The sequence below is a fragment of the Gallus gallus genome, chromosome 3 (genome assembly GCF_016699485.2).
Source record: "Gallus gallus isolate bGalGal1 chromosome 3, bGalGal1.mat.broiler.GRCg7b, whole genome shotgun sequence".
Classification (NCBI taxonomy): Eukaryota; Metazoa; Chordata; class Aves; order Galliformes; family Phasianidae; genus Gallus; species Gallus gallus.
In genome coordinates, this window is record NC_052534.1 from 57,563,935 (window position 1) to 57,591,212 (window position 27,278).

Consider the following 27,278-nt stretch of genomic DNA (forward strand, 5'->3'; position numbering starts at 1 on the left):
AATATTCAGGATAAACATTCACATTTTCACATTTACTTTAATGTAGCCCTTGAAAAGAATGGAAAACCTCTCTTCTCCATTCCTTCTTAAACTCTCCGTGTATCTCCCTAACACAAAATGAGCACAGGAGTCTGTGTTCAAAATTTCTGTTAGAAAATCATCATTTGAAAAGTCTCTTGGCATCACATTCATTTGTGTTTTCACAGTACTCCTTCAAGAAGCTTCAGCTACGGAGTTATGCATCGTTCTTGCAAAACTCACACCCAGTAATTTGATTTCCCACTCCAACAATAATGGCAGAATTTATAGTGGATATTCAAAGAGTAACCTTAATTTACATTCATGTCAGTAAGGCTGCCCCAGCAAGTAGAAGAAACCCAAATAAATCATTTTCTTAAGTGAAACCAACAAGCAAACAACCCATTTTAAATTCCAGCTAACCACCTAGTAGCTTACATAGTTAAACTGAATGCGAAACTGAAACGTTGCTAAATTACACATAGTAGAATCAGTATTAGTCAGTGATCTTTTCAGTGAGGACTGATGAAACCATTCCTTCCCTGTAAATGAAAATGCAGATAAACAGACAGGTTTCCTGAAACTATCCAACCATTACACCACTACAAATTATGCTACACAACACTGAAATAAAGCACCACGGCCAGTCATAGGCATGGCTCCAATCAGAATTACTTGATTATAGGAGAGGGGGATCTTTCCCTTGCTTCCACTCTTCTGTTTCTGGGGACAGGATTGGCTGCAGGTAACTCCCCGCTGAGCCGATCGGGTAGGAGGCTTTCTTTGTTCAAGTTCATCTCGGAGTATGGGCAGCTGACTGCACTAGAAGGTGAAAGAGAGAAATGCTTCCTTAATTTCATTCATTTTACAGACTTCAACTCAGTTCAAGTGAAATGACATCTGAGACCAATTTTCTAGAAGCGGATGGAATCAATTTGCATAGAAAAGATTAGAAAAAATGCAAGTAGTCAGACATTAAAATGTTAATAAATATACTGATTAAAAACTGCAACCTGAATGCTTTTCATATTTCATTTCTACAGAAACTTATGGAATACAAATTATATTAATTTATATTACAGCATACATTCTGGAAAATTGCTTGATGAACGTTTAGTCTGCTCTCAAAGCTTTCATGGCATTTTATATATAATATGCAGGACGCCTCTGACTATAACCTTCTCACTCCAAATAACACAATCATATTCCTATGGCTATTTTCCCTGTGAAGGAAGCTATTTCTCTTACATAGTGTCCACAAAGAGACTGTATAGCAAGGCACAGTATGAGGTATGGCATACTTTCATTGCAGAGAGATAATGCCCCATCTTTGCAAATAAGACTTTTATTCCATTAGAAGTGTGCTTTTCACACATTTTTCTATCATTCAGCATCCCCTTTCACTGCGTTCCTATTTGTGAGATAATTTGACACTGTGCTTTTGATAATGACTCGAACAAATGTGAAAGTCATACCTCTCAATGTCATAAAACCTATGCTTGCCCAAGAGCTAGGAAATGGAATAACAACAATGCAGAACACATCAGACTGAACTAAGATTTTGTCTATGGAATGTCCAACTGGTTATTCGGTCAATGTACTCACAGGTATAACATCCTAAATACATAATATACACTAAGGTATACTTCAAAGATTATATAGCAAATTCTGAAAGGTATGTATATGTCATGACAGTGAACAACAAAAAGCCCAGCTTTCAAATATCTTTAAGATAAACATGCGTTATTTTTGGTTAGTGAGCTACTATGCTGACTACAAAATTATGCTTTCCTACTTATCTGTATTATTACAAGAACCTCTATAATGCTAAAATGTAAAAAATTCAAAACCTACATTCTAGGATTTTGCTTATTTTCTTTCAAGAATACAACTGTCTTTCCAAAAACCAAGTCAGTGTTTTGTTTCACTGATAATGTACATGATTTCCAAACAGGACTGCCTAATAGAAACAACAGTCTACCTTGCTAGCAACATGCCTTGTCACCTCTGATTTACAAAATAAATAAATAAATAAATAAATAAATAAATAAAAACAACAACTTTAAGTATCATGTTAATTCTACAAAGCAGAACACTAGAAAAGGCCTTTTATTCAAAATATGCTGTACATCCTCCCGACCTTTTATCCATGAAGCTTTGGATTGACAGCAAGTATGAATCAATTCCTATCATAAGGTCTAAATTTGGTCCGACCAACCTACCCAGAAAGCTGGTGGCAATTTATGTTTCCCTCAGCAGTAGCATAAAAAGAGAAAATTCCTTAAGGCTACACAACCCAAGTTAGCTGTATCTTGCTGGGGTTATCAAAACAAGATTCTATCAGCAAATCTGATGTTTTTTTCAGTTGGTTAATTTGAACAAGACAATATCTACATTTTTTAAATCCTTGCATAGCTGTGCTGAACCTGAATTACGGAGGAAAAGCATGTCAACAAAATACAATTTCTGCTATTCTAATCTACTTATTTAAGCAGAATTTGGCATTTACTTCAGATTTGTTTATATACTTTTACTTTCATTTTTCTACCTGCTGTTTTTATCTGTCTGGCAGACACCAGTCCTCAGACACCTTGAAACAATTAAAAACTACGAACTAAAGGATGAGGCAGACAAGAGGAAGACTAGGGAAAGCTGGTCAATATTTTTAATCCTCTATATTACTTTGTCTATCACAATTACATCTTTTTTAACTTTCAAATGAAGTATAAGCTAAAAAATAGAGGCTTTTATTTGGAAAATGGTTTTATGGAGCCAATGTGAATATAATTTATGTACCAGCTGTGATAAACCCATACCACTGTAATAATATACAGTTATCAGAAACTTGGGAATATATTGGTCCACCTCAGTTCCACCACTCTGATAAAATAAAGCATGTAATCTTCTTTCAACTTCCTATGCCCACAGGGATGTTTTGGACATTTATGAAGTATCTCAAGGAACCACTAAACACAAACAAATAGCTATTTAACTTCAGCTATGTATTATTATTATTATCAAATAGGCTTTACATCACAATGAAATCTGACAGTACAATTTGATCACTAGTAGATCTTCTGATTGCCAAAATCAGTAGTATGTTTTAAATTAAAAAGTTAGCAGGACCTTGAAATTCAGTTTTTCATTGGAACTTGCTTGTTTTACTTTTCTCCTTTAGATTTTTCTTCAAAAACAGAAGCTGAAGAACAATCTCAGTCAACAACAGTTATAATATTAATGAAATTTTACAGCATTAAATTCAGATGAGTTTTTCCTCGTAATTAATCATTTGAATTGCTACATCATGTTAAAAAAAAATCCATGACAGTCCTTTGATGTTTCTATTACTTGGAGCAACAAAACGAATGCTCATGATTTCCTCTGTCAGCTCTGTTGCAACAAAACACAGCATGAATGAACAGCCAGTATGAGCTAGGTGGCTTTAGATCAATCAGTCAGTCCTGAATCTCAGTGCCTCCAGCTTTCAGTACAGTTCAGCTTGTATACTACAAAGTCTAAAAAGTTAATCTTATTATTCACGCATAAAGAAGTATTTGATTTATACATTACTAAGTTCAAGAAACAACTCAAGTGCTCAGAAGTCTTGATCATTAGGTTATTTAAAAATTAAATTAGGATTCTTAACTCTTCTCTGAACTTGAACATGGATTTCTGCTGCAGCTTTCACTTTGCGCCTTAACACACTGTTTAGAAAACAGTGGAAGTTCAAAGCCCATTTACCAGTTGATCATATATCCTTGACCTGTGGGTATTAATGGGTATTAATTCTTCTTCCAGAAGAACAGGCAGCATGGCAAGAAGTGGCAGCTTCATTTAAAACCCCCTACTATATGTCTGATGGTGCTAGACATCTTCCATTGCTGCTTCACATCTTTGAAACCATGAAGATCATCTATTATCATCTGAGCTGCTTCAGTAGGCTCAACCCATGTTTCAGCAAATAAATATCCAAATTAACATCCTCCCTGCCCCGCACAGGACAGTAATCAGCTACCTTTCAACTCTGGAGGATCAGCGCATCACAGCAATTAAGCTATCTGCTGCATACTGAGGAAAGGGAGCTACTATTTTGTTGAGCAAATACCTGAGATTAAAAAAAGCCTATCTTCTTGTAGAATCAGGAATGATGAATAAAGAAAAAAAGCAAACAAAGAACGCATTGATTATTAATGAGAAGTAGTGTGTATAGTGTGACTGCAAGATGTACAGAAAGCAGCACAGGAGACTTTGTGTTCTTACTTCCCACCTGTAGAACCACTATCCAAGTTACGTATCACCAGCATTTTTATGAAATAGCAGCAAAACTATTTCTGAATATTGTCTTAAATTTTTTTTTTAAATGAAAGAAACATTTTCTTTTGTAAGCATTTTTATTTTTATTTTTACTTAGTTTTTACTTAGCTTCAACAGTATAAAAGTCAGTCAACAGTAGCTTAAAAGCTATTTGGCTTGGGCATAACACCCTTAACAGAGAAAACGAAACTGGAGACTGGTAAGAGTATCAGATGAGATTTACTTCAGCAGATACTGAACAAATAGGTGGAACATCCTGGTGAACTGAGGCTTCCAGTGCTTCTGCACCACAGTTTTTTGAGAACATGGTCTCCATAGTTGCACATTCAGTTCACTTCTACATAACAGATGATGTTTCTAATAAAATGCTCTCCAAGCTTACATATTGCTCCTAATGCTCCCTAAACAATTCACCATACTGTTTACTTCTTGTCATCCTTATTTGATGGTAGGAGCAAACTTCCAGTTAATACAAAAAGTACAGAGTCACTACTATGAAAATAGTATCACACAAATTTTAACTTGTGTTCTTTAGCAATGTGCATGATTTTAATTATGAACGACAAACTAATTTTTTTTTTCCATTCTAAATGCCTGAAAATCATGCAATTGAGAACTGTTGACTGAAGTCTTTAGTCATGGAGAGTTAATACAAAACACAAATGACCTGCTTGCAACCAAATGTTTTGCATTACACTTCAGACTTAATGAATGTATTAAATATTAGAAAGCATACAATATACAACCTAATCATAAATATGCAGGTAATCTGCATGATGCTACCGACTTGCACACCAGTCTCTGTTTCAAGTGCCCAGCAAAACAAAACTAGATCAACTGGTGATAGATAAACAGTCCTTATTAACATCAACTTTCAAAAAAAAAAAAAAAAAAAAAAGCTTTAGTCCCACTACATAATTAATCATCTAGGCTTTTATCTGCTTCCTAAGGAAGAACATCTCATGATTTCAGAACTGTCTAGCATTTTAAATTATAATCTCTTCTGCACTCAGAAATTTATGCTGTAGACAGACATACCTCATCACAAAAAAAAAAAAAGAGATAAGCATGGTTAAATACATTTCAGGGTTGCCAAGATAAGAGACCCAAGGGACTTGAAGCTGACGTGGATAATTACACCAATTTCAAAATGTCTTTGTTATTTCAGAAGAAAAGTAATTGTACAATTGTAGAATTTTTGGGGTGACCCAGACCCTCAAATCTGTAGACTCCAGATAAACAAGAAATTCATTATTTTCCTCATAAATGCTCAAGAAAAGAAAACCCACAAAAAACATCAATACAGAGAGCAAACTAACACAACTACAGTGTAAGATATTTATGATGCTAATTTATTTGCTATGAAACAGCAAATTTATTTTACAATTAACAAAATCTCTTTGGTTATATTTTTATCTCTTAGAACGATCAGTTCATATGTAAATAACAGGATTGCTAAGACTGTAATAAAAATAAAACACAATAGATTGCCATTTCTCAGTATTCAGGATGAGTAAGTATAATAACTTTAAATAGTGTGGAAAATATAGCTATAAAAGAAAAGAATACATGAACTAACTAAACATACCTCTCTTACTCATCCTTTCCCTGTGAAACATTGAAAGTTTTAATGCCAAAATGTATTTAGTGAGAAGATCACAAACGAAAAGCTTTTCTGACACATTCACATAAGTTTCTTCCTATTTTTTATTTTTAAAGTTTCAGCATTGGGCTGAGAATGGCGTCTATGTTCATATGATTATAAATAATTGAGATAGCACATTCTAAGGAAGATAATAACATAAATTGGACGTTATTGCCTTACAGATCAGACACATTAAAAAATCATACAAGATTCACTCTACCAGTATATGAAATGGATTTCAGTTAAGCAACCAGGAAGATTTTTCAGCAAGACTTAAAAAAAGTGCAAGTACCTCTTAAGTACTGATTCAATTATTTAAGCAGATACCCTACTAAGATCACAAAGCCTTTCAAAAGGAAAGGCATAAAACAAACAAACAAAAACCAAACAAAAAAGAAGAAAAAAGAACATGAACAGAAAAAGACAAAAGGAAAAAAGTGAGAATAATCTGAACCAGTGCTGATGTGCCACCAAAACCTCGTAGCCTAATTCTCACCAGCAGGATATAATTCTGCCACCAAAAATGTCAATCTCTTGCACCAACTCTTGGATCATGGGAGTTTGATAATTTTCTTGAAAAATATAAACAAACTACCAAAGAGCAACCCTCAAGTGATAGTAGAGCAGAAAGCACAAAGTGACACACATTAGTGGATCCTATGACTGTTCAGTGGAAAGAATTCAAAGAAAATTTTTGGAAACTGATTTGTGAACAGGCTATTTGATGTTGTTTATGATATTCAGTTCTCAACATATTACATTAATTGTATTTTCTTTACTGAAATATTCAAGATTAATCTCATACTATAAACATTTCAAGAACTGTAAAATTTTGGCTTAGTGAGTATTCCTGTGTCCCTGTGTGTTTGTGTATCATTCTATTCTCCCACACATCTGCTTTCTCTAGGTCAGCTCTCTTGCAGGAGAGCCGGGGAGGTTCACATATCTGTATGACACTTAAGTGTTCAACAAAATTATCTTTAGAAACACTCCGTATAAAATGAAAGTTATTCGGGCTGGAATTTGTGAATGTGTGAATCAGAATTTTCTTTTTAGTATTTTTTTCAAGCCAACAAGCAAATCTTTACCCCTGCTGAGCAGAACAAAACATCCAAGTGATAAAGAACATTAGTGATCATGTTTCAAAAGTTTCAAAAGTTATTACTTTATACATATTTTTCTATAACCTTTTGCAAATCAAACAGCAAGCCAAGGAATCTTCATAGGAAAATACAGATTAGCAGAATCTATCAATAGTGACAAAAACGATGTTTGAAAAATCTCATCTGGTGAAATGAAGTTACAGATTGCTAATGTTTATTTCAGTATGCTCACCATGGCAACTGAAATCATTTCATATTTAGTTTTACAAAATTTAGTATTTTTTTCCAGACGGGATCAGTTTTCTTGTGAACAGCAATTAAAAAAAAAAAAAATGCATGCAGACATTACTAAATTGAAAAAAATCATTTTCCTAGCACATACCTATGATGGCCAATATGTCTTGCTCTTTTAACATGTCCAACTCCTTTACATCCTGCCGTGGGACATCCTCCATGCTCCAAGGCTTCCACCAACTCCAAGGGACCTGTATGTCAGAGAAAGTACATATGACATATGTAATTTTAATGTACTTGAAAAAATGCATTTTGCAAAAGCATGATGGAGATTCAAATGATCTCTTCCAGTGGAGAAATAAAACTACTCTGAGTAAAGCTCTACAGAAGAGCTACATCTGTGTAAACAATGAAAATCTTATAGGAACTGTAAGACTTCTAACCTCTCTCCTATTAAATAACCGTAAGTAGAACCAGGTTGTTTTGCAAGAGCACATTCAAAATAAGTTGCACTGTTGCTCCTAAAGAAAGAAATCTGTTTATAATGGATACTAATCTTCTCTGTTTTTAGCTTAAATTTTTCAGTAAACAAAAAGTGAAAACAAGGCTGAAAATAATACTAAAAGTATTATCACTTGTCATCTGAGAAAAGAGACCAAAAACCTCCTCACTGCAATCTTCCTTCAGGCAGTTATAGAGAGCAATGAGGTCTCCTCTTAGACTCCTCTTTTCCAGACTAAACAATCCCAGTTCCCTCAGTCATTCCTCATAACTCCTGTTTTCCAGTCCCTTCACTTGCTTAATTGCTCCTTGCACGCACTTGAGCAACTCAATTTATTTCCTGTAGTGAGGGGTCTAGAACAGAACACAATATTTGAAGTGTGGTCTCACCAGTGAGAGTGCAAGTGGACAATCACTTGTCTGTAATGAGACACAAGGTGCTACTACATTTGTGAGCTGTCAGATTACTGTTTTCAGATTGACAACTGGCTCTGTTGGGATCTTGTTGGAATTTGTGAAATCAGACAAAAAAGGAAAAAAAATCATTCTTATTTAAAACTTTGTGTTATCACTTATAGTAGAACAGAAAAATGCATCTAGGCTCCCCTGACAGGTGATTGAGTCACCATCCCTAGAGTGTTTAAAAACTGTTTGGACATGGTGCTCAGGGACGTGATTTAGCAGTGGGTTGTTAGAGTTAGCGTAGTATGGTTAGCTTGCGGTTGGACTTGATGATCTTTAAGGACTTTTCTAACCTGAGCAATTCCATGATTCTTCTATGATCTACTGATGTTCAAAAGCAATTTATCCATTTCTGTTTGCACATGCATGTTACAGGGAACCTCATCTACAAGGATTAGGATGAGGCCAACCAAGCCAGCCTGCCACCAGATACTCAAGAAAACTGATCCAGTAACTTGACCACCAAAATACTCCCTCATACAGTTCAGTATTTCTTCCATAGTTCTTCCTATAATTCAGAATTAATTCAGTCAGAAAAGATAAAACTTAGGTTAAAGCAAGAAAACAAAAAGCTCTGATTTGTTGTTTTCTTAAAAAGGGAATCAGTATTGTATGAAAATTTCCTAATTTGCCTCTATCCACTGATAACATTATGCACAACCTAGGGGGAAAAAAAACACATCCAAAATGACAGAATCAATCAATTCAGACTTACTGAAACAAATTAAAATATCTAAATATAAAATATTTTCCTCTCTGTTCTGAGGAGTATCTACACTTGTGTAAACCCTCAAATAAGCAGCTCAGTTTCTCCTCAAATAATTTAAAAGAGTTGCATTTCTAAGTAGAGAGTCAGTTAAGCACAAAAATTAAATAAAATGTAATTGGAAGGTATATGCTAGAAGCAAAACAAACTGTATTATTCAGTAACCACATTATTTTAATTTTATTCCTACAGTGAATTATTCTTTTTCAATTTAAAGAATGGTTACTTTTCCTTCTGTCATATTGTCCATTTTCCCTTTTCTAACTAAACTTACATCAAAATATCACTACCTCCCATCACACAGTAGAAAAGATGAACAGTGGTTCCTACAACAAAAACTAGAGGAGATGATGTCCTGTATGTAAAGGGCATCTGCAGTTTTATTTCTTTAAACACCTCCACCAAAATGAAGTTTTTTTTTTTTACTTGCATTTTTATTTGCACTCCCAGCTAGGTTAAAATATTTTTTTTCAATCACTGGTAATAGAAATGTCATGACCTTATTCTTTTTTTTTTTTTTTCTCTGTATGATACATTTTCTATTTATGTGGCCAAATACTTTTTCCCACTGGACTCGTCCTTCATTCAGAACACAGGATGCACATCTCAATTTAAGAAGCAGATATGCAGCATCTTATTCTACTCTCATTATTCACTTTGTGCTTTGGCACTTGAGGCATTCTATTCAGATTCTGCTTTGAAGGCAGAACAATTAACTTCCTAACAGGCAGTCATCCTTGCACCATTAGAATGCAGAGAAAACTAATGAATATACTCTTATCACAGTCTTGATAGGAAACATTTTTCTTGGCATTTTAGAAATGCTGAACTGAAGTAAGTACAGAGATTTTCAGGTAAAAAATTCACACTGTCTGAGTGTGCCTTATCCCTGTTATTTTGCATGCAACTTCTCAGAGTTCAGCATTTTTTATTTTCCAAACACAGTTTTTCTGACCTCAGTTATAGCTGTGGAACACTCAGCACTTGTGCAAAACTCAGAGTCACAAGTCAAGTATCTACAGTGCAAGTCCAGAAAAGAGCACTCAGTTAAAAATCATCTGTTCAAAGTTTGGGTAAAGTGATTTCACTGTGTCTAAAAACACAGCAGCATGGGCAAGGATATCTTTACCATCAAAATCTCTTCTCCCTGTAACCTCTAATCTCAGATTTCCCACATCTTCAGCAAGTTAAACAAATTCCCAGCAAGGGCAAGCTGATAAAGACAGTTTTATTACTGGTATTATGCTTCTGTTTGATTTATCTTTAATATGGGCAGCATTAAGTCTACTTTGTGCAGCTGAAGACAAAAAAGAAGTTAGCTGATTTTGCGGATTTGGCAGCATTTGAAAAGAGCACCTTCTCAGTGCAATCTAGACTCTATGCTAGAAAGCACAATAACTTTCAAGAAGATATAGGCATAAGATCTTAAAAATAATACCCTGTCCCTGTAGAAGTACCACAGCAGTTTTATCACTGGCTTAAAGAGGGTCTGGATCTCACACAACAGATCCTTGTTAATACATCAGGTTTTGACTCAAATTCTTATGCATACAGACAAATGTATTTCCAGTACAGTAAGGGTCATTAAAGCTATCTATGAAAAAGTGATTAATTAGTCACATTTTAAATTATGTTGATTTTGCACTAAATGTCACATTTACATTATTTTGCATATCCTAGTTGCTACCTTTCTTTGGACAACACTGGCAGAGGAAACATCAGCGTAGTACAGAGGCTTTTAATATCTCTATATTATAATGCAATTTCACTTACTCAGTGGAGGCTGAAGAGGGTGTCCAGTTTTTGTACACCAGCCTGCAGGATGGATATCAGGACTATCCACATCCGTCCAATAATCATAAATACTATCCCAGCCATCAAAATGGACCTACAATTGCAAAAGAGGAAAATATATTTCAGATTAAAAAGATTCCCTATTAAATCAGTTTCCCTGAACAATCTCTAGAAATGCTACCTCTGTTAGAGAAGTCATTTTAAGAAAACTATGGATGTTACACAGAAAATACATATACATTACATTTTCAACCCATATACACTTTGAGTGAAGAAAAGAGAGAGGTGTCCTTCGGACGTTTACTGTGTCTTACATCATTGGACTCAAATCCCTACAGCAGGACATGTTTAGTTCTCACTTTAATACCTCAGCAAGAAATTTTGTCTTTTTTACTCTCAAAAAAATTAAACAATTTAAGAGCAGCAGGGCAGTAAGCAAAAAAAAAAAAAAAAAAGACATTTATGCATTAAAAAAACCGACAAAATCTGAATAACATGTAATAATTTATTAAAATCAGATCATACAGGGTAAAGAGTTGAATCTGAAAAGAAATCAAGGTATATGACATCCCAAAAAACCACCAATTTGTGCCATACAACATTTTTTTTTCAAAGAAAGGATGAATATCTTTTTTATTTAACCTCTGTAGCTGTAAATGGCTCAGATCTCTCACGTACACATGTGGATTCATGTACACACATACGTTCAAATGGAGCCCTTTTCGATATATGCTCTAGAGTCAATTAAACTGCCATTCAAGAAGCTACAAATCCTGCCATATTAATGTTAGACTTGAGAGGATTCTTCCTCTCCTTTTTTATGACCTACTTAATCTTTAGTCAGAAAATGAAATCTGATGACTCCCTGTCTGACTAATTCAGATTCCAAAGGAAATGTGAGCTACATTTACTGCTTGAAATACAGGTACACTGAATAAATCTCTATGAAATGCATACACAAATATCCTTCATATCCACCTAACTGAATATCTGGCATATGCCAGTCATAACAGTCAAATGCTCTAGAGAGGAAGCTCCTTTTGTAAAACAAAGCAAAAACAATTCAATCATAAAAGTTTTGGAAAATTGTACTTAAAAAAAAAAATACATTATCTGAAATTATTCCAGTCTAAAGTCCATTATATATTATATATATATTATACATGGTCAACTATCACAAACTTCAGAATTGCAGTAGTTTCTGACAAAATACAAGAGATCAGGGTTCTTTTTTCATTTCTCCCTTGTATCTCTTTCTTTTTCTTGGACATCTACAGAGACAGATTCAGTTAAACCAGGCCAAATATTATATAGGGTCCTAATTACTAAATCTTCACTTCTTTCAATAAAATGGGCAAATGTTTTGTATCAACTGTTTCTCAAGCAATTTCCATATTCAGTTCTACTAATTACCTATGTCAGAAAATGTAACTAAGAGGATAAGAGAACAACCCCATCCAAAGGATTTACGTGCATATTAGTAAGTGAAAAGGACAAGTAAATCTTAGCAGGACACAGCTGAATTCTTGCTTAGTTTTCTAGCTATAAGGTTTTGGGTTTACAAGTACTAATTAGGAACTCAAGTGAGATAGTACAGTAAGACAGAGAAACTTACTTTTATTCTATAGTCATCAGTATCTACAATAGTTGCTACTCTGATAAATACTGGATTTCTCTTGTCGACCACTTCAAGTTTCATGTTTTTCTGGAAGCCATGAGAAGGTTTCTAGGAAAGAAAAATAACTACGTGAAACAGAAGAAAAACTCAAATCCAATCTTACAGTGTGTAAAATCCATTGAAAACCTCCTGCCTTCTCTACTCAAGTCCACCCTTCTCCTCTGACAAATACAAATATAAGAAGAAAATTTAAACCAATTTTCCAAGACTCAAAGGACGACTTGCATTGGAAGGGACATTTCTGCTTTTGGTGATCCAGTTCTTTGCAAAACTTACAGAATTTAGCATTAGTAACTCTAATCTGAAAAGCTCAAACAAACCAATTTGAGAGCTCTGAAGCAAGGGGTTAGGGCCTATTGACTATCTGACATTAGCTCCTACCAATGAGATCTTCTGCATCCTCACTGAATATCTAAGAGGCCACTACTGACAGGGAAAATAGATGTCACTGAAAGAAAGTAGCAAGTCCAAAACCAAAATAAAAGGACAGTCTTCTCAAAAACTTGGGAGCTATCACTGGATTCTGTCCAAATGCCCTATTCACAGGTTCATAGATGAAAAGGTTTACTAAACATATTAAATACAAACTGTCCCTTGGCTACTGTGAAAGAATGGACTAGATGGGCAACCAGCCTGACCTCCTACAATCATTTTTACATTCTCACTGTATTTATTGCACCATTTAAAATGTAGGGATAGAGATGCATGAGTTCAAATTATGATATGATGATTCAGAAGTTATCTTATTATTTCTAATATCAAAGCAGTAATTTCTTATAGCAAATTACATGAATTACTAATATTTTGTAGCATTTAATTCCATTTGTAACAATTAAAATAATAAAGGAATAGCAATTATTATTAATAATTACAGGATTTCTAATAGTGAACAGTGAACTTGCACAAAAATAAACCTCCTAAAATGCAACTAATTAATTGGATACACTGGGAAATAAAAGAACACCATATATATATTCCCTTATTTAATTAATCATATGCACTTAAAAGCATGATAAAAATGTAAGCATTTTCTCACCACTTTAAAAGCCCTAGCAGGTGCAGGTAATGAGCTGGTTTCTTCCAAATACTTCTCCCAAGAAAAATGCTTAGCATGTGGGTAGTCTGGCACAAAAGAAATATTAGCAAAATTAAACATTGCAGTGTAAAGAATTATGCATAATTTACATAATGCCTAGCTTAGTTTTATAACAGTTTTGTTCTATGCCTCAGAGTCTGCTACAGACCCAGAATGTACAGTCCCCTTCTAAGATTTCAGCTTCATCAACAAGCTGTTGAACTACTTGGTCCAACTGTAGAGTTGACCAACTTGCATTTTATGGGATAAAACCGCTTCTTAGAGTTGAAAAATTGATTATTCTCTTTGAAATTCTTTGTTGCTATCAGCATGAAAATACTGATGAGGACCTCACATATGAACTTCAGACCCACATACATTTCATCAAAGTCAATGATGCTTTTTTTTAATCCATTTCAAACACTAGTTTTACTGTTTTTCCCTTTTAGGTCTTTTGCCTTAGTATTGCTATAACTATCCCTCTACTCCTTCAATATTTTCTCTCTATTTCTTGCATGAGTGCCTATCTTCCAAACTCATGTTGTGCTTATGAAACTAATATACTCCAATTCACTATGAAACTAACAAGAAAATAAGCGTAAATAAAATAGCTATTTAAAAAGTAGTCAGCGTAAGTCACTGTTTCTAAGAGAAACTGTTGTATTTTCCAATCACTCCCTCCTGCTTATTGTAATAGAAGTTGTATTTGAGTGATCCTGGGGTGATTCAGTCAGGAAACTGATCTAGCTAAAAATTAATCCAGGAAGAAAAACAAAGCATGCAAAATTTTTGTTATCGAGCCTACACCTTCTCAAACCTTACTTAAATAATATTAAGCATTTTGGGGACAAAATTGTGTAAACCCCAGCATACAAATGTTCTGATTTGGTTTAGGTTAGAGGTTAGGAAGAAATTCTTCACTCAGAGGGTGGTGAGGCACTGGAACAGGTTGCCCAGAAAAGTTATGGATGCCCCATCCCTGGAGGCATTCAAGGTCAGGCTTGATGAGCTCCTGGGATGTCTGATCTAAAGGCTGGCAACCCCGCCTATGGAAGGGGAGTTGGAACAAGATGATCTTTGAGGTTGCTTTCAACCTAAGCCATTCTATGATTCTATTTTTTTTTTAATCTTCAATTACTAAAGCAATTCTGTAACAGCCAGCCTAACCACTGTCAGATGGCACAGGTGCTTTATCACTCTGCCAAGTTTTTGTACTAGGCTATCAAGTCTTTATATTGGTTTCTAAAGTCATTTATGTCTGAAAGCTCTACAGGCGCAAAAGGTATAAGAAATATAATAAGAGATATAAGTTAGGTAGCATATACTTTTATAAAACTATGGTCTGTTCTACTTCCCATACAAGCATCTTCTTTTTCTCTTGACAGGGAGGGCATTTAGCTAATCCGGATACACACATCAATACTGAAAAATAGAGGTTTTCTTGTATTTACTAGCAATTAGTACATTTCCATTCATAATGGTTGACTCTCACTTCTTGAGTCCCAAAGAGCCTTAACAAGTTTGACTCTTTGATTACATAAAGCAATTGTCTCATCCCCACATTATCATGTATATTTAGAATCACAGACTCATAGAATCATTAAGGTGGGAAAAGACCTCTGTGACCATCAAGTCCAACCACCAACCCATCCCCACCATGCCCACTAAACCCTCAGTACCACATCTATGTTTCTCAAACATCTCCAGAGATGGTGATTCCACCACTTCTCTGGGCAGCCTTGTTCCAGTTTCTCACCACTCCTGATATCCAAACAGTTTAGTTCACATGAAGATTATTTTTCTTATGCAGAAAATCTCACACACCTAGAATTTATATTATCAGCACTTTCACAATGTAAGCCTTACAACAAATGAATAATGTCTCTATTGAAGTAGTATATATGTACATACTTAATAGCTACTGTCTATTGTAACTCTACTCACAATAAATTATGTTCAATAAAAAATAAAAACTAGTAATAGCAATTCGTAATTACAGAGAAAAAAATCAGAAGAGGTGACAATAAGCTCACTGTAAGACGTAATTCTGCCAGCTGGCTATTACTTATATCTTTCAGATATGTAGCATGATACAAACCTGGTGGGGTGATAAGAGTTCTTTTATGTTCTTTACACCACCCAACAGGATGAATATGTGGGCTAGCTGCCTCACACCTGAGAGAAGAAAAACATAATGCAGTTCTTCAGACATCTTATTATGCTTAGAAAATAATACATACTAAAAAGATTTAACAAATTCTAAATAGCCTATGATACACTCAGCTTATACTTAAAACTGCAAATATAACTTGAAGATGTGAATACATTTAACACAGACTTTGTTACCACCTATACAAGCATAGGACTTTATTAAAATTTAACTGAGAGATCAATAAATCAAGTCTAAGTTAGTAAACCTCTACTGAGAAGCTATAATGGTGGACCTGAAAAATTCAGATGCAGAGATTCTTGGAAGAAGCACGTTGCTTGGTTGCAAGAATACATTATCACATCAGACAGGAGGTTTTTCAATATCAGGACTTGAACTTTAAACCAAAAGTTTAAAGATCTTGATTAAAGATCCAAGAGCACCTGGAGGCAGATTAGAAAATCATGCAACAGACTGTCGATAACAAGCAAAAATTCAATACTAGATTCTAAGGGGTTTGAACAGAGCTATGAATATGTTATTATAGCGCAGCAGAATACAAGAAAAGCATAAGTCTGCTCAAAAGTGTCAGAAAAAAAAAAAAAGGAAAGAACAGGATTTCAGACCCCAACCTGTCTGAAAGAACACAAGACTAATCAGTGAACCAAGACTGAAAATTGCCCTAAGAAGGCTGCTCAAACACTCTCATTCAAGGGATTAACAACTTCCTATATTTTCTATTATGTGCACCAAATTTTGCAGAAGTACCATTGCCTATGGTGCACCACAAGAACCACAGAAGACTAACAGGCAGGGTGAGCTGGAATTGACGTGCTGGCATCTTCTGAAACAGAGATCATTCTCATTCTACTCATTTGTTTGGTCAAATAATGCTTAGAAGAAAGCTACCAAGTTGGCTACTAAGTTCTATAAACAATGGAAAAAACAACAACAAACGGACTGCAAAAACATAATCAGCAGATCAGAGAAAAATTATTCAAGTATTCAGTATTAATAATCTATAAATATATTATTATTTGTGTACTTGTTGCATATTTCATATACTAAATATAATGTATATTATATAGCGTATATCCTATGTAACATAGGACATATTATTTCTTAATATTACTAGTAAAGCCAAAAAGTGAGGCCGATCTACAGGAATAACAAAAAGCCATTAGACTCTGCTATGAAACATTCACCATCTCTATGTCTGCAGCAATACTCAGTGATTGTTTTTTTCAGTTTGCTGAACAATCAGCAGTGCTTTTTTATGAAGCAGACAGTACTTAGGCATTCAAGATGACCACCTTGGATGTTTGTCTGTGAAAGTTAAAATAGTTAAAGCCTTTGTTTCCCATTTCCCAAAGGCAGGATCAAGAAATCAAGCCTAAGTAGACTAGATAGGAACACCATCTCTCCCTCCTAACTGAAGGGATGCTGCTTTCCAAATACTCTGCAAATATTTACTGAAAGAAGCCATGCAGAGAGCATCCATGCATGAAGGCATCTACTTTGTACACAACAGTCCTTGCATAAGATTCTGAATCAGTCATTGTGATCCGGTTTCTATTTAATCCTTCTCTGAAGTCAAGGTTTCAAACCATAGGCTGGAGATTAACTTCTATTCTTGCCTTTTCCCTCCAGCCCAGGAGTTACTAATACAAAATACCTGAACAGTGGGTCTGTCCTCCCCCAGTGTTGTAACAGAACCACTATCCATTATCTACTTGGAAAGCGTTGGCATGCTGAAAGTTCATACACTATTATCTCCCTTTGTTACAGTACTAATTTATATCTTAAAAACACCACACATTGATAATCTGTAATACTTAAGAGGGTGTAAAGAACAGTGCATGACAGAGAAAAAAGTTGAAGGTAAATTAGCATGAACCGTAACATCCTAACGTACAGGTCAAAATGCTAGTTCTGTAGATCTTGAACACAAGCATGTAAGGAACTGGCTGGAGGGCCGGGCCCAGAGAGTGGTGGTGAATGGAGTTAAATCCAGCTGGCGACCCATCACGAGTGGTGTTCCCCAGGGGTTGGCGCTGGGGCCTGTTCTGTTTAATATCCTTATTGATGACCTGGATGAGGGCATTGAGTGCACCCTCAGTAAGTTTGCAGATGACACCAAGCTGGCTGGAAGTGTTGATCTGCCTGAGTGTAGCGAGGCCCTACAGAGGGATCTGGATAGGCTGGATAGCTGGGCTGAAGCCAGTGGGATGAGATTCAACAAGACCAAATGCCGGGTCCTGCACTTTGGCCACAATAACCCCAGGCAATGCTACAGGCTTGGGGCAGAGTGGCTGGAAGACTGTGTAGAGGAAATGGACTTGGGGGTGTTGATTGACGCTAGACTGAACATGAGCCAGCAGTGTGCCCAGGCGGCCAAGAAGGCCAATGGCATCCTGGCTTGTATCAGAAATGTTCCTGTGGCCAGCAGGAACAGGGAAGTAATTATCCCCCTGTACTCAGCACTGGTGAGGCCGCACCTCGAGTACTGTGTCCAGTTTTGGGCCCCTCACTGTAAGAAAGACATCGAGGCCCTGGAGCGTGTCCAGAGGAGGGCAACAAAGCTGGTGAGGGGTCTGGAGCACAGGCCTTATGAGGAGCGGCTGAAGGAGCTGGGATTGTTCAGTCTAGGGAAGAGGAGGCTCCGGAGAGACCTTATTGCTCTCTATAACTACCTGAAGGGAGGTTGTAGTGAGCTGGGGGGGTCAGCCTCTTCTCTCATGTGACTAGTGATAGGACTAGAGGGAATGGTTTCAAGCTGCATCAGCGAAGATTCAGGCTGGATGTTAGGAAATACTACTTCTCTGAAAGGGTGGTCAGGCACTGGAATGGGCTGCCTAGAGAGGTGGTGGAGTCACCGAGCCTGGTGGTGTTCAAAGAGTGTTTGGATGTTGTGTTGAGGGACGTGGTTTAGCGAGAACCATTGGTGAAGGGCGAATGGTTGGACTGGATGATCCTGTGGGTCTTTTCCAACCTTGGTGATTCTATGATTCTATGTTTTAAGGGTTGCAGAAGGAGACATGGAATACAGAATACTGCAGAATGAGCCTTGAGTTACTATTCACAGTGCTGCATACAACGAAAATGAAGGAGCATGCTGTATTTAGAGTACACAAAACACTTTTTCTTTCTTAATCTAAAAAGTAATTTTACACGATGTCTAAATTTCAGTATTGATGTATTTCAACAATTGAAATACAAAATGGATGTCTCAAAACCATTTTCTCACAATAAGCACTCCTCTAGTACCAAAAAGGAATATACTAATGCTGAAAAATATTAGCCAACCTACTACAGTTATCTAGTGGGTTTATGTTTAGAAGAGCCTTGCTCTTATTTCTTGGTAATAATGCCAAATAAATCCTTTTCTAGTGGATAAAACCTGGTTTCAGTAGATTCTGGAATGGATCTGACAATAGGCAAGAATTCAGCTCACATCAAGAACACCAACCTTTTGTCCTATACTATATAGAAAGCTATACTGTACAAACTTAAGTATTTATATAGAAGTATACACCAAGTACTTTCTAAATAACCAAAATCACCATTACCAAAAGGAATGAATATGACTTCAAATAATAATTTTGCATTGATGAAACTTAGCACTCCAACTCCTAGAAATGTTTTGCCCCAAAGAAATTAGAAAAAAGGTGAATGCTTCACTCTCTCTCCTTCCTCTTTATAGTAACTGTGAAGAGAGGCTAGAAGTACGGGGGGCAACATTCCTCTCTTCTATCCTTCTCAAAAGAAGGGTATTACATGGAAGTCTTTACACAGACAAGACATCCTTTCACACTGAAAGGACACACTCTTAGTACTTCCTGAAATGTTTTGTAGTAAAGTCCAGGAATTACCTTCAAAACTCTCCTGAGTTAAATTTGGGATCAAGACCCATGCTCATGAGCCACTATGGTATGATCAGTATTTGCTTACAGTAATGGGCTAAATGTGTAGAAACTCTTGTCAGGACAAACTTTCTGAAAGCATTACTTCTGTTTTTCTTTTGCAAGCACACAGTTTGAACACATTTATAAAATTCTGAATAGTAAATGCCACTTCACACATTTCTCACTTTGAAGAAAGTCTGTCACAATGGATGATGCACTACTGGAAGATGCTCTGATGCTGCAGCAATGACAGTGAATGTGGAACGTGTAGCAATGAATGCTAGACAGAACAGCACTGTAAAACAGCATTATAAAACATTTGCAACATTTTGGTTTGCTTTACAAGAAAACCTGGTCGTTTCAGACGAGCCTGTAAGAGATTTCTGTAACCACAACAGCCTCATGAAAAAAACAACTGCACTGTTCCAGCAAAACCAGGTCACACAGTCCATCTTTGCACAGTGATTTCACACAGCCTTTCAGCTTTTAACAGTCCATTTAGCAATAAAAACTGGAGCTCAGTAATAATAACACACAACTTAAAGCAAAACTATTATGCTTCAATGTGTTATTTCATGCACACATATATCCAGTTTGGAAGAACAGTACAGCCTATCAGCCTAAGTCCAAGATGTGTCAGCTGGAATGCCAAAGGCTATGCTGACTTTTCACAATCAATTTGCAGTATCCCACAGCTTTTTATCTCATTCACTCCCAAACAGATCGCAGAACACTCGGCTCACACGCCTCATAAATCACAATGATCCATGAATTGCGACGGTGCTCGCTAAGCCCAAAAGTCTGCCACCATGAGCAGGAGCTGCGGAACTTTGCACCTCCACACCTACCTATGTCTAGACTGCAACAGAACACTACCAGCCTCTGTCAGGCACGCTCCATTCACAGAGAAAGGTTATAATGTTCACACAATTTAATATCACTCACAATCCATTCTTTCAGTCTTTTGAAAGCATGCAGACAGGAAATGACAACTATTATTTATACTGGAAGCTGAAGCTAATCCAGGCAGCTGAAGTGGAGCAAAAAGCAGCAGAGAGCCAACTGAACCACACGGAGGGACAGAACAACCAGCAGCTCTGCTAAGTTATGAACAGCTTAATGACATCCTGCAAAGGATGTCAATGCAAAAAAGAGCTACGTGATGTAAAAGGTCAGAAAGAAGTTCCACTGTTCACAGCTTCCCACAATAAAAAAAGCCGAGGGCAGCTGGGAACGTGAGCCCTGGCAAGTGCAGCACTCTACAGGAAAGGAACATGCCTGCAGCTAAACGACTGCTAGCTCACAGCAGGAGAGCGTGTCCAAACGGCAGGCACGGCCACGGAAGCAGAATTAGTTCTTTTCTATTGCTAAAATCAGATGTCCTGTTAATTTTTCCCTCAGATCTGTTTCATATAGACAGTTCATTCAATTCAGATCAAGAGAGACAGCTGATAATGCTGCTTGTTAGAAAAAAAAGAACACTCAATTCTTTTAGGAAAATGCTCACAAAATGAGTCTCCATATGAAGATTAGAAGATTTTTTATTTACTCATTAGATTTTTTTTCTTTAAAATAAGTTTTAAATATTATATTCATTTTCTGTTTTGAGGCAGTTTTTGTTTTTCACTTTTGGGGAAACAAATCTTTTGTTATTTTGAACTTCACTTTATTAAATTTAGATACAATCTGCAATGAAAACATTATCTACCCCAAAACACTCATACATATGTGCATTATATTCAGAAATAAAATCAAGCCCTCGGGAATGCTACTTATACAGCTTCTTGACTGTGAGGTGTCAGTCCATATAACTATGTGAAAAAAAAGAAAAAAGAAAAGAAAGAAAAAAAAAAAAGAAAGAAAAAGCCAGGGGAAAAAAAAAAAGAAAAAAAGGAAAAAAGAAAGAAAAACACAGAAATCATCCTGCAGCCCCATCTAGTGAATAAGTGGGAATACTTCATCGTTGACAAGGAGGTAATATTTTAGGTTATGACTTCCCAAAATGTGACTCATAAGGTATGTACCCAAAGGTGGCCTAGCAAGTCACATTGCCAGATTTTGTATTGATAATCTGATGATAAGACAGACAAATGGTGATTTGCAGAACATTTTACAGCTTTAGGATCATGCATTAGTCTATTATCCATTCAAGTAGCTAAAAGCGCGTACTGTGACTCTCAATTCTTTAAGATTGTTTTATCCTCCTTTTGGTGTAATATAACTACTTCAAAAAGATCATTCCTTTCAAAGAAGGAGTGCAGCAAAATTTATTATCTCAAAAAACGAAACAAGTAGACCATAATTTTTAAAGGCTTTGCTATTAGCAAAGTAGCAAATGCTGGTGGAGAGCTGAACAGGCCACTTATTTTGTATCACACAAAAATCCAGCCCATATCTGTTTCCAGTCTTACCTGTATCACAAAGATAAGGCAAAGACTCAGATAATCAGAACTGATTTATCTTCACAAGGGGCATGAGAAATCGCTTTTCTATGCAGGATGGACAGGAACAGAACAGTGAGTGAAGCATGGGGCACCATATTTTCCCACATTCTTGGTAAGCTGATCCCAAAATTGGATGTAGCACCTTTTCTGCAGGGGGTACTCAGACCAAGCAGTGGACTAGGGCAGCTAGAACCCTCTGACCCAGTGAGGCTGGGCTGCAGTGTATTCAGTACTACCACCGCACAACCTCTCCTGAAGGCAAGCAGCAACAAGCTAGCACGGCTTCTGCTAAAGCTCTGACTGCATCAGTTTTTGCCAGAAAAACAAAATTAGGAAGCTCAGGCTATGGAAATCTGTGTGTAAACAGAGCCCATGTAAGAGAATGGAGAATTGAAAGCCAGAGTGGATCTACAGTTAATTCATGGAGATACCAAAAGACCGCTTCCAGACTTATTCCAACCTTAAAAGCAATTGGAAATTCCACTCAAATGGAACGTCTTTGGCTCTCAAAGAAGTATCATTTGTTTCAGCAAAAACTACAGGATAGATAGAAAGAACTGGAAGGCTTGTGAAACAGAGACAAAAACTCTCCATCGAGAATGCCCTTTTTGTTTACTTTTCTTCCCTCTAAAAGAGGCTTCCAGAGGACTATTTAATGGGATTTATAACACACTGAAAATATCACCACTATGCATTAAATAGTGGTAGCAATTACTAGTTCTAGCTAGGGTACTTATTTGCAACCATTTGTGTATTTTCTAACACTCCAGAAAAGTTAGGAAAAGCATCTTCAGGTTGAAAGCTTGAAGCCTAAAATGCTTAGGCTGTGGTTATTGTTTCATACTTATTTCATAAAGTCCAGTAAAATTAGTCAACTGTCTCTCACTCATTCAAGACGACAAAAGACTTTTTATAATTAATGATGAAAGTTCAATTTGCCTAATCTAAATGAAAGACAGAGCTTGTTTGAATATAACCCAAAAAATAAAGTTGTTTGAAAATCCTCAACTACATACACGACATAAACCATTTTTCCTTACTGAAACCACTGTAATTCTGAGATTTAAACTTACATACAGGAGCAGAGAAACTGCAAGGCCTCCACTCCGGGTAATCCCAACAGAACTTTCCATTTTTTGTTACAGACACTGATAGATGAGAAGTTTATGCACTCAAGATTTTTTAAGGCCCATCTAAATATGGTATCGAAATTAAAAAGATGGGGTGCATTTTCATGTTCTCTTTCGTTCAGACATTCCATCACTATTTTCATTCACTATTCTTTTCTATTTTCTCTCCTTCCTCCTCTATTCACTTCTGTTCTCAATTACAACAGTGCAGAAAGGGAGGCCTGTTGACATGACAACATTACTATGCTTGAAATTCAGTGTATATCTGCTTTACATAGTGCAGTGCTTTATAGAGGCACCTATGCCACCTCTGAACAAACTGCAGGTTATATTACATTGTCTTCATCTGCCATAAAAGCCTTACCTAAGTGCTGTTTTCATTATTAATTAATGGCATAACTGTTATTTATGAGCATGTACATACCAGGAAATTCAGAATATATTTTACCACTTTCCAGTCTCCAGCTACTTTGTGGAGGAAATGTAGGCTTTGTGTTATTTTGTCATGGAAATAATCACTAATCTTTCCAGTCTTTGAGTAATATGGCCTATCATCTTGTCACTCAGTTCTTCCCTGAAATGCCTGCTCACTGCTGATTCAATAAATTAATTCTCCTACAACTTATTTGTCAAAAATTAATTCTCCTACAGCTTATTTGTCAGAAATTAATTCTCCTACAGCTTATTTGTCAGATAGCCCATACAATTATTATTTCAAGCTACTCACAAAGTTTTGAAGTTATAGCTTCACATCATTCTCAATGACACAGTGCCCAAGCAGAGTCATCAAATACAGAAGAAAGCTTTCTTCATTTATTTTTACAGGCTTACCTATAGAATTCAATTACCACTGCAGAAACCAGAGTGCAGCCTTACAATGACCTACCTGTTCTGTACTAATTCACTCTTAAAAGAATGTAAGATACACTACTTTGCTCTAAATTATCTACTACGAGAGTATGCAATTGTAAATAAAAACCCATTCTGTAACAGCCAAAAATCAGAATTTCTTTGGGGATTTTCATGCTTATTATATGTCTTTGCTGCTTGCACTGACTTTTCACAAAGCCCCTCCACTGTACAACAACATAGACGGGTCATCCCCAACACAGGGCACTAGGGTTCCCATTTACAGAGAATCATAGAATACAGCAGAATAAAACCAGCTTTTGCTACCTTCCTGATACATTAGAGAAGACAGCTAAAGTTCAGGCTGAACAACATATTGGACCAAGAGCCTCATGAGAAGATATGGTCTTACTTTCAACTTACAACTATATGTAAACCTAATTCTAAGTCCAGTCACATTATTATGGTGCACATTCTTCACTAAAAATATTAACTTCAATGTATTATCTAATTGAAATGAGAAATTAGACCACAGCTCTAGAGGTAGCAGCACATGCAAACGGTCAGCACAGTCTGAAAATTTTTCATGTGTAACCCAACAAAGGAAATTTGAGTCATCCTGCCTACCACAGAGACACACTGTGGTGGCCATGATTACAAATCTAGCAAAAGTTGGTACTGCAACTGTATGTACTGACTGGAAAATATCATAGAAAGTACTGCTTAAAGCTAACATGTTTCTGATACATCTCACTAGGATACAGATCAAAAACATCATACCAGTAGTCGTAACTCTCATCCCAGTTGTCAAAATGAACCAGAAAACGATTGTCCACCATGTCTGTTACCGTAGCAACACAAACGAATGTAGGGTTCTTTTTGTCTACGGCTTCCAGCTTCATCCCTACTCGAAATCCCGATGGAATCACTGTCTATATAGAGAAAGACATTTAATTAAAGATAAATACTGTAAATCCAGAAATCTCCCCACTGTTCACAATCAATATATTCACGTCATTTCTAACTTTCCCAAATAGCTGCTCCAACAGAGTGGCAGCAGCCTAGTTAGTTGACATGAGAGATGCTCAAACACAGAGAAACTCATGGTTTACAAAATAAAAAAGAAGTACTGAACATGAGGCTAAAATTAAATATATCAGTTTCAACTCTGTCTCATATACTCTCTGAAAGATGGTGCTTGTTCCACAACATTGTGATGTGAGACGTAGGAACAACAAACAGTTAGGATTCATTTAATATGCAATTTCTGAATGTATCAGGTGTTTAAACAGATTAATACAAGAAATTACAAAATAAGAATTGCAGAGATGAACTGAAGTGAAGCCTGCCACCACTGAAATGCGCAGTAAGTCTAACACAATTTAGCACACTAAATACTTTCCATACTACCAGTAACAAATGAGTACTTACTGCATTCTGGTTTTCAAACAGAGATTTAGGGGCAGCTTGAGCCTTGCACGCCTTTAGATATGAAGGCCAGTTGAATTCTTCTTCTTTATATCCTAAATAAGCACCACAAAAGAAGGGCAAAAATAAGACAGGTATGGGACACAAGGTGAATGGAGTTGATCTGATCTTAATTCTTGATATTATTTTTTCCATCCGGTCGTAAAATTCTTCACATAATTTCAAAACTGAAGAGCTTATCCACTGCTAATATTTTTTTCTTATTTCATATAGACTACATAAGAAAGAAATTTTTCAAAACTATCATTAATTTTACCCTAATATGAACTCAGTGAATGTCTGAAGGGTCACTACGTTGGATTATTAGAAATTGAAGCTGTACACATTGTAGCTTACAGAATTCAAAAGAAAGTTGATTAAGCTCTTCCATTTATTTATTTCTGCATCTGGTATTACAAGGAGGAATCATGTTCTTTGTTTAGGGCAGGATGATCCTCCTTACCAAAAATGTCAAGATTTCTTTACACTAACTGAACAAAGTACTGCTGCACATTATTAGTTTCTTGTAGTCTGCTAGGACTGACATTTAAACTGTTCCTAATCCTCATCTAGAAAGAAGAGTAGCCAAGTAAATGACGCGCTAGACACCAACTCAGGAGACTTCAACTCAGTTTCAGTTTCACCTTCAAAATTATGCAGGAAGCACTTCTTACAAAACTACTGTTCTGTTCCTGATCTCTGGCCTCTGATCCTGATCTCTGTCCTGATCACCAGACACGAAGATCCTCAATGTAAAGAACAATATTTAGGGGGAAGCCTAGAAACAAAAATTTGTAGTTCTACAAGGTATCAAAAATCACAGTAAGGCAGTTTGATATTATATTCTCTCTCACTTCCAACAAAACTCTCCAAGCAGCACAGGCTACAAGCCACCTCCCTTTCTGCAAGAATGCCACATCTCACCACCTCCCTTTTCTCTGCCCCATGGCTACCCCCAGCTTTGATGAACTGACTGACATACACAACAGATAAGCCCAGAGCAAGTGCTCTCTTGTGACTTTTCAGTGTGTGGCTTCAATTTCAGAACCAACAAAGGCCCTGAAGATCCAAAAGCTCTTCTAAGTCAGTCAGCCCAACAAAAGAAACTTGCACACCTACAAGACTTTACCTTACTTTACCATTGATTCAGCAAGATCACAAGTGGCTCTAAAACAAACTCCCCAGGATATATCAAAACAGCTGTTTATACCGTCAATGCCACAGATTCCCATATGGACTCATAGGGTAAACTCTTTCCTACATGCATTTTCCATATTTTTATTCTAAGCACTTAGAAAGAAATCTAAAATTATTTTGACAGTTTGCATCTTCTAATATTTTCTTAGAGAAAAAGTAAAATAATTCATAATATATTGAACTGCATAAATTGGTCATGTTAAATTGTTCAGATATTTAATCACCAAAATAATGATAAAGAGTTGTAAGCACATAGAGCTTTCCTCCTTTAATCACCTGTTGAATATGTTTTAGGCACACCTATTTTAATTCATATGTTATAATCCAGTAAGACAAGATTCAAAACACCACCAATTCTGGTAAATGATTTCCTTATCTACTGAAACGTGTGAAATGTGTCACCTCTTGACTATTTGAAGTGCTGTACAAATATGTCACAGACTATAATAGCTCTGTTTAACCTTCTGAGAATCCCGTATTTTCAAAGACATCACAGATGTCCTTCTGCTGAAAAACTAAAAAAATATCTGTAACTGACGAACACCCA

General features: G+C 36.2%; 1 protein-coding gene across 14 annotated transcripts in view; it reads right to left on the minus strand.

The window, feature by feature from the left end:
* The window catches only part of L3MBTL3 (l(3)mbt-like 3 (Drosophila)), a 78,051-nt gene that overhangs the window by 11,351 nt on the left and 39,422 nt on the right, over positions 1–27,278 (minus strand). For all 14 annotated transcript variants that reach the window (XM_046939776.1, XM_015284137.4, XM_040697946.2 and 11 more), the window contains 8 exons: positions 25,499–25,590; positions 24,848–24,999; positions 15,689–15,765; positions 13,552–13,637; positions 12,453–12,563; positions 10,817–10,931; positions 7,463–7,565; positions 694–840 (listed from right to left, as the gene is read on the minus strand). In XM_046939776.1, coding sequence (XP_046795732.1) covers positions 694–840; positions 7,463–7,565; positions 10,817–10,931; positions 12,453–12,563; positions 13,552–13,637; positions 15,689–15,765; positions 24,848–24,999; positions 25,499–25,590 — 883 coding nt within the window. The remainder of the gene's footprint in view (positions 1–693; positions 841–7,462; positions 7,566–10,816; positions 10,932–12,452; positions 12,564–13,551; positions 13,638–15,688; positions 15,766–24,847; positions 25,000–25,498; positions 25,591–27,278) is intronic.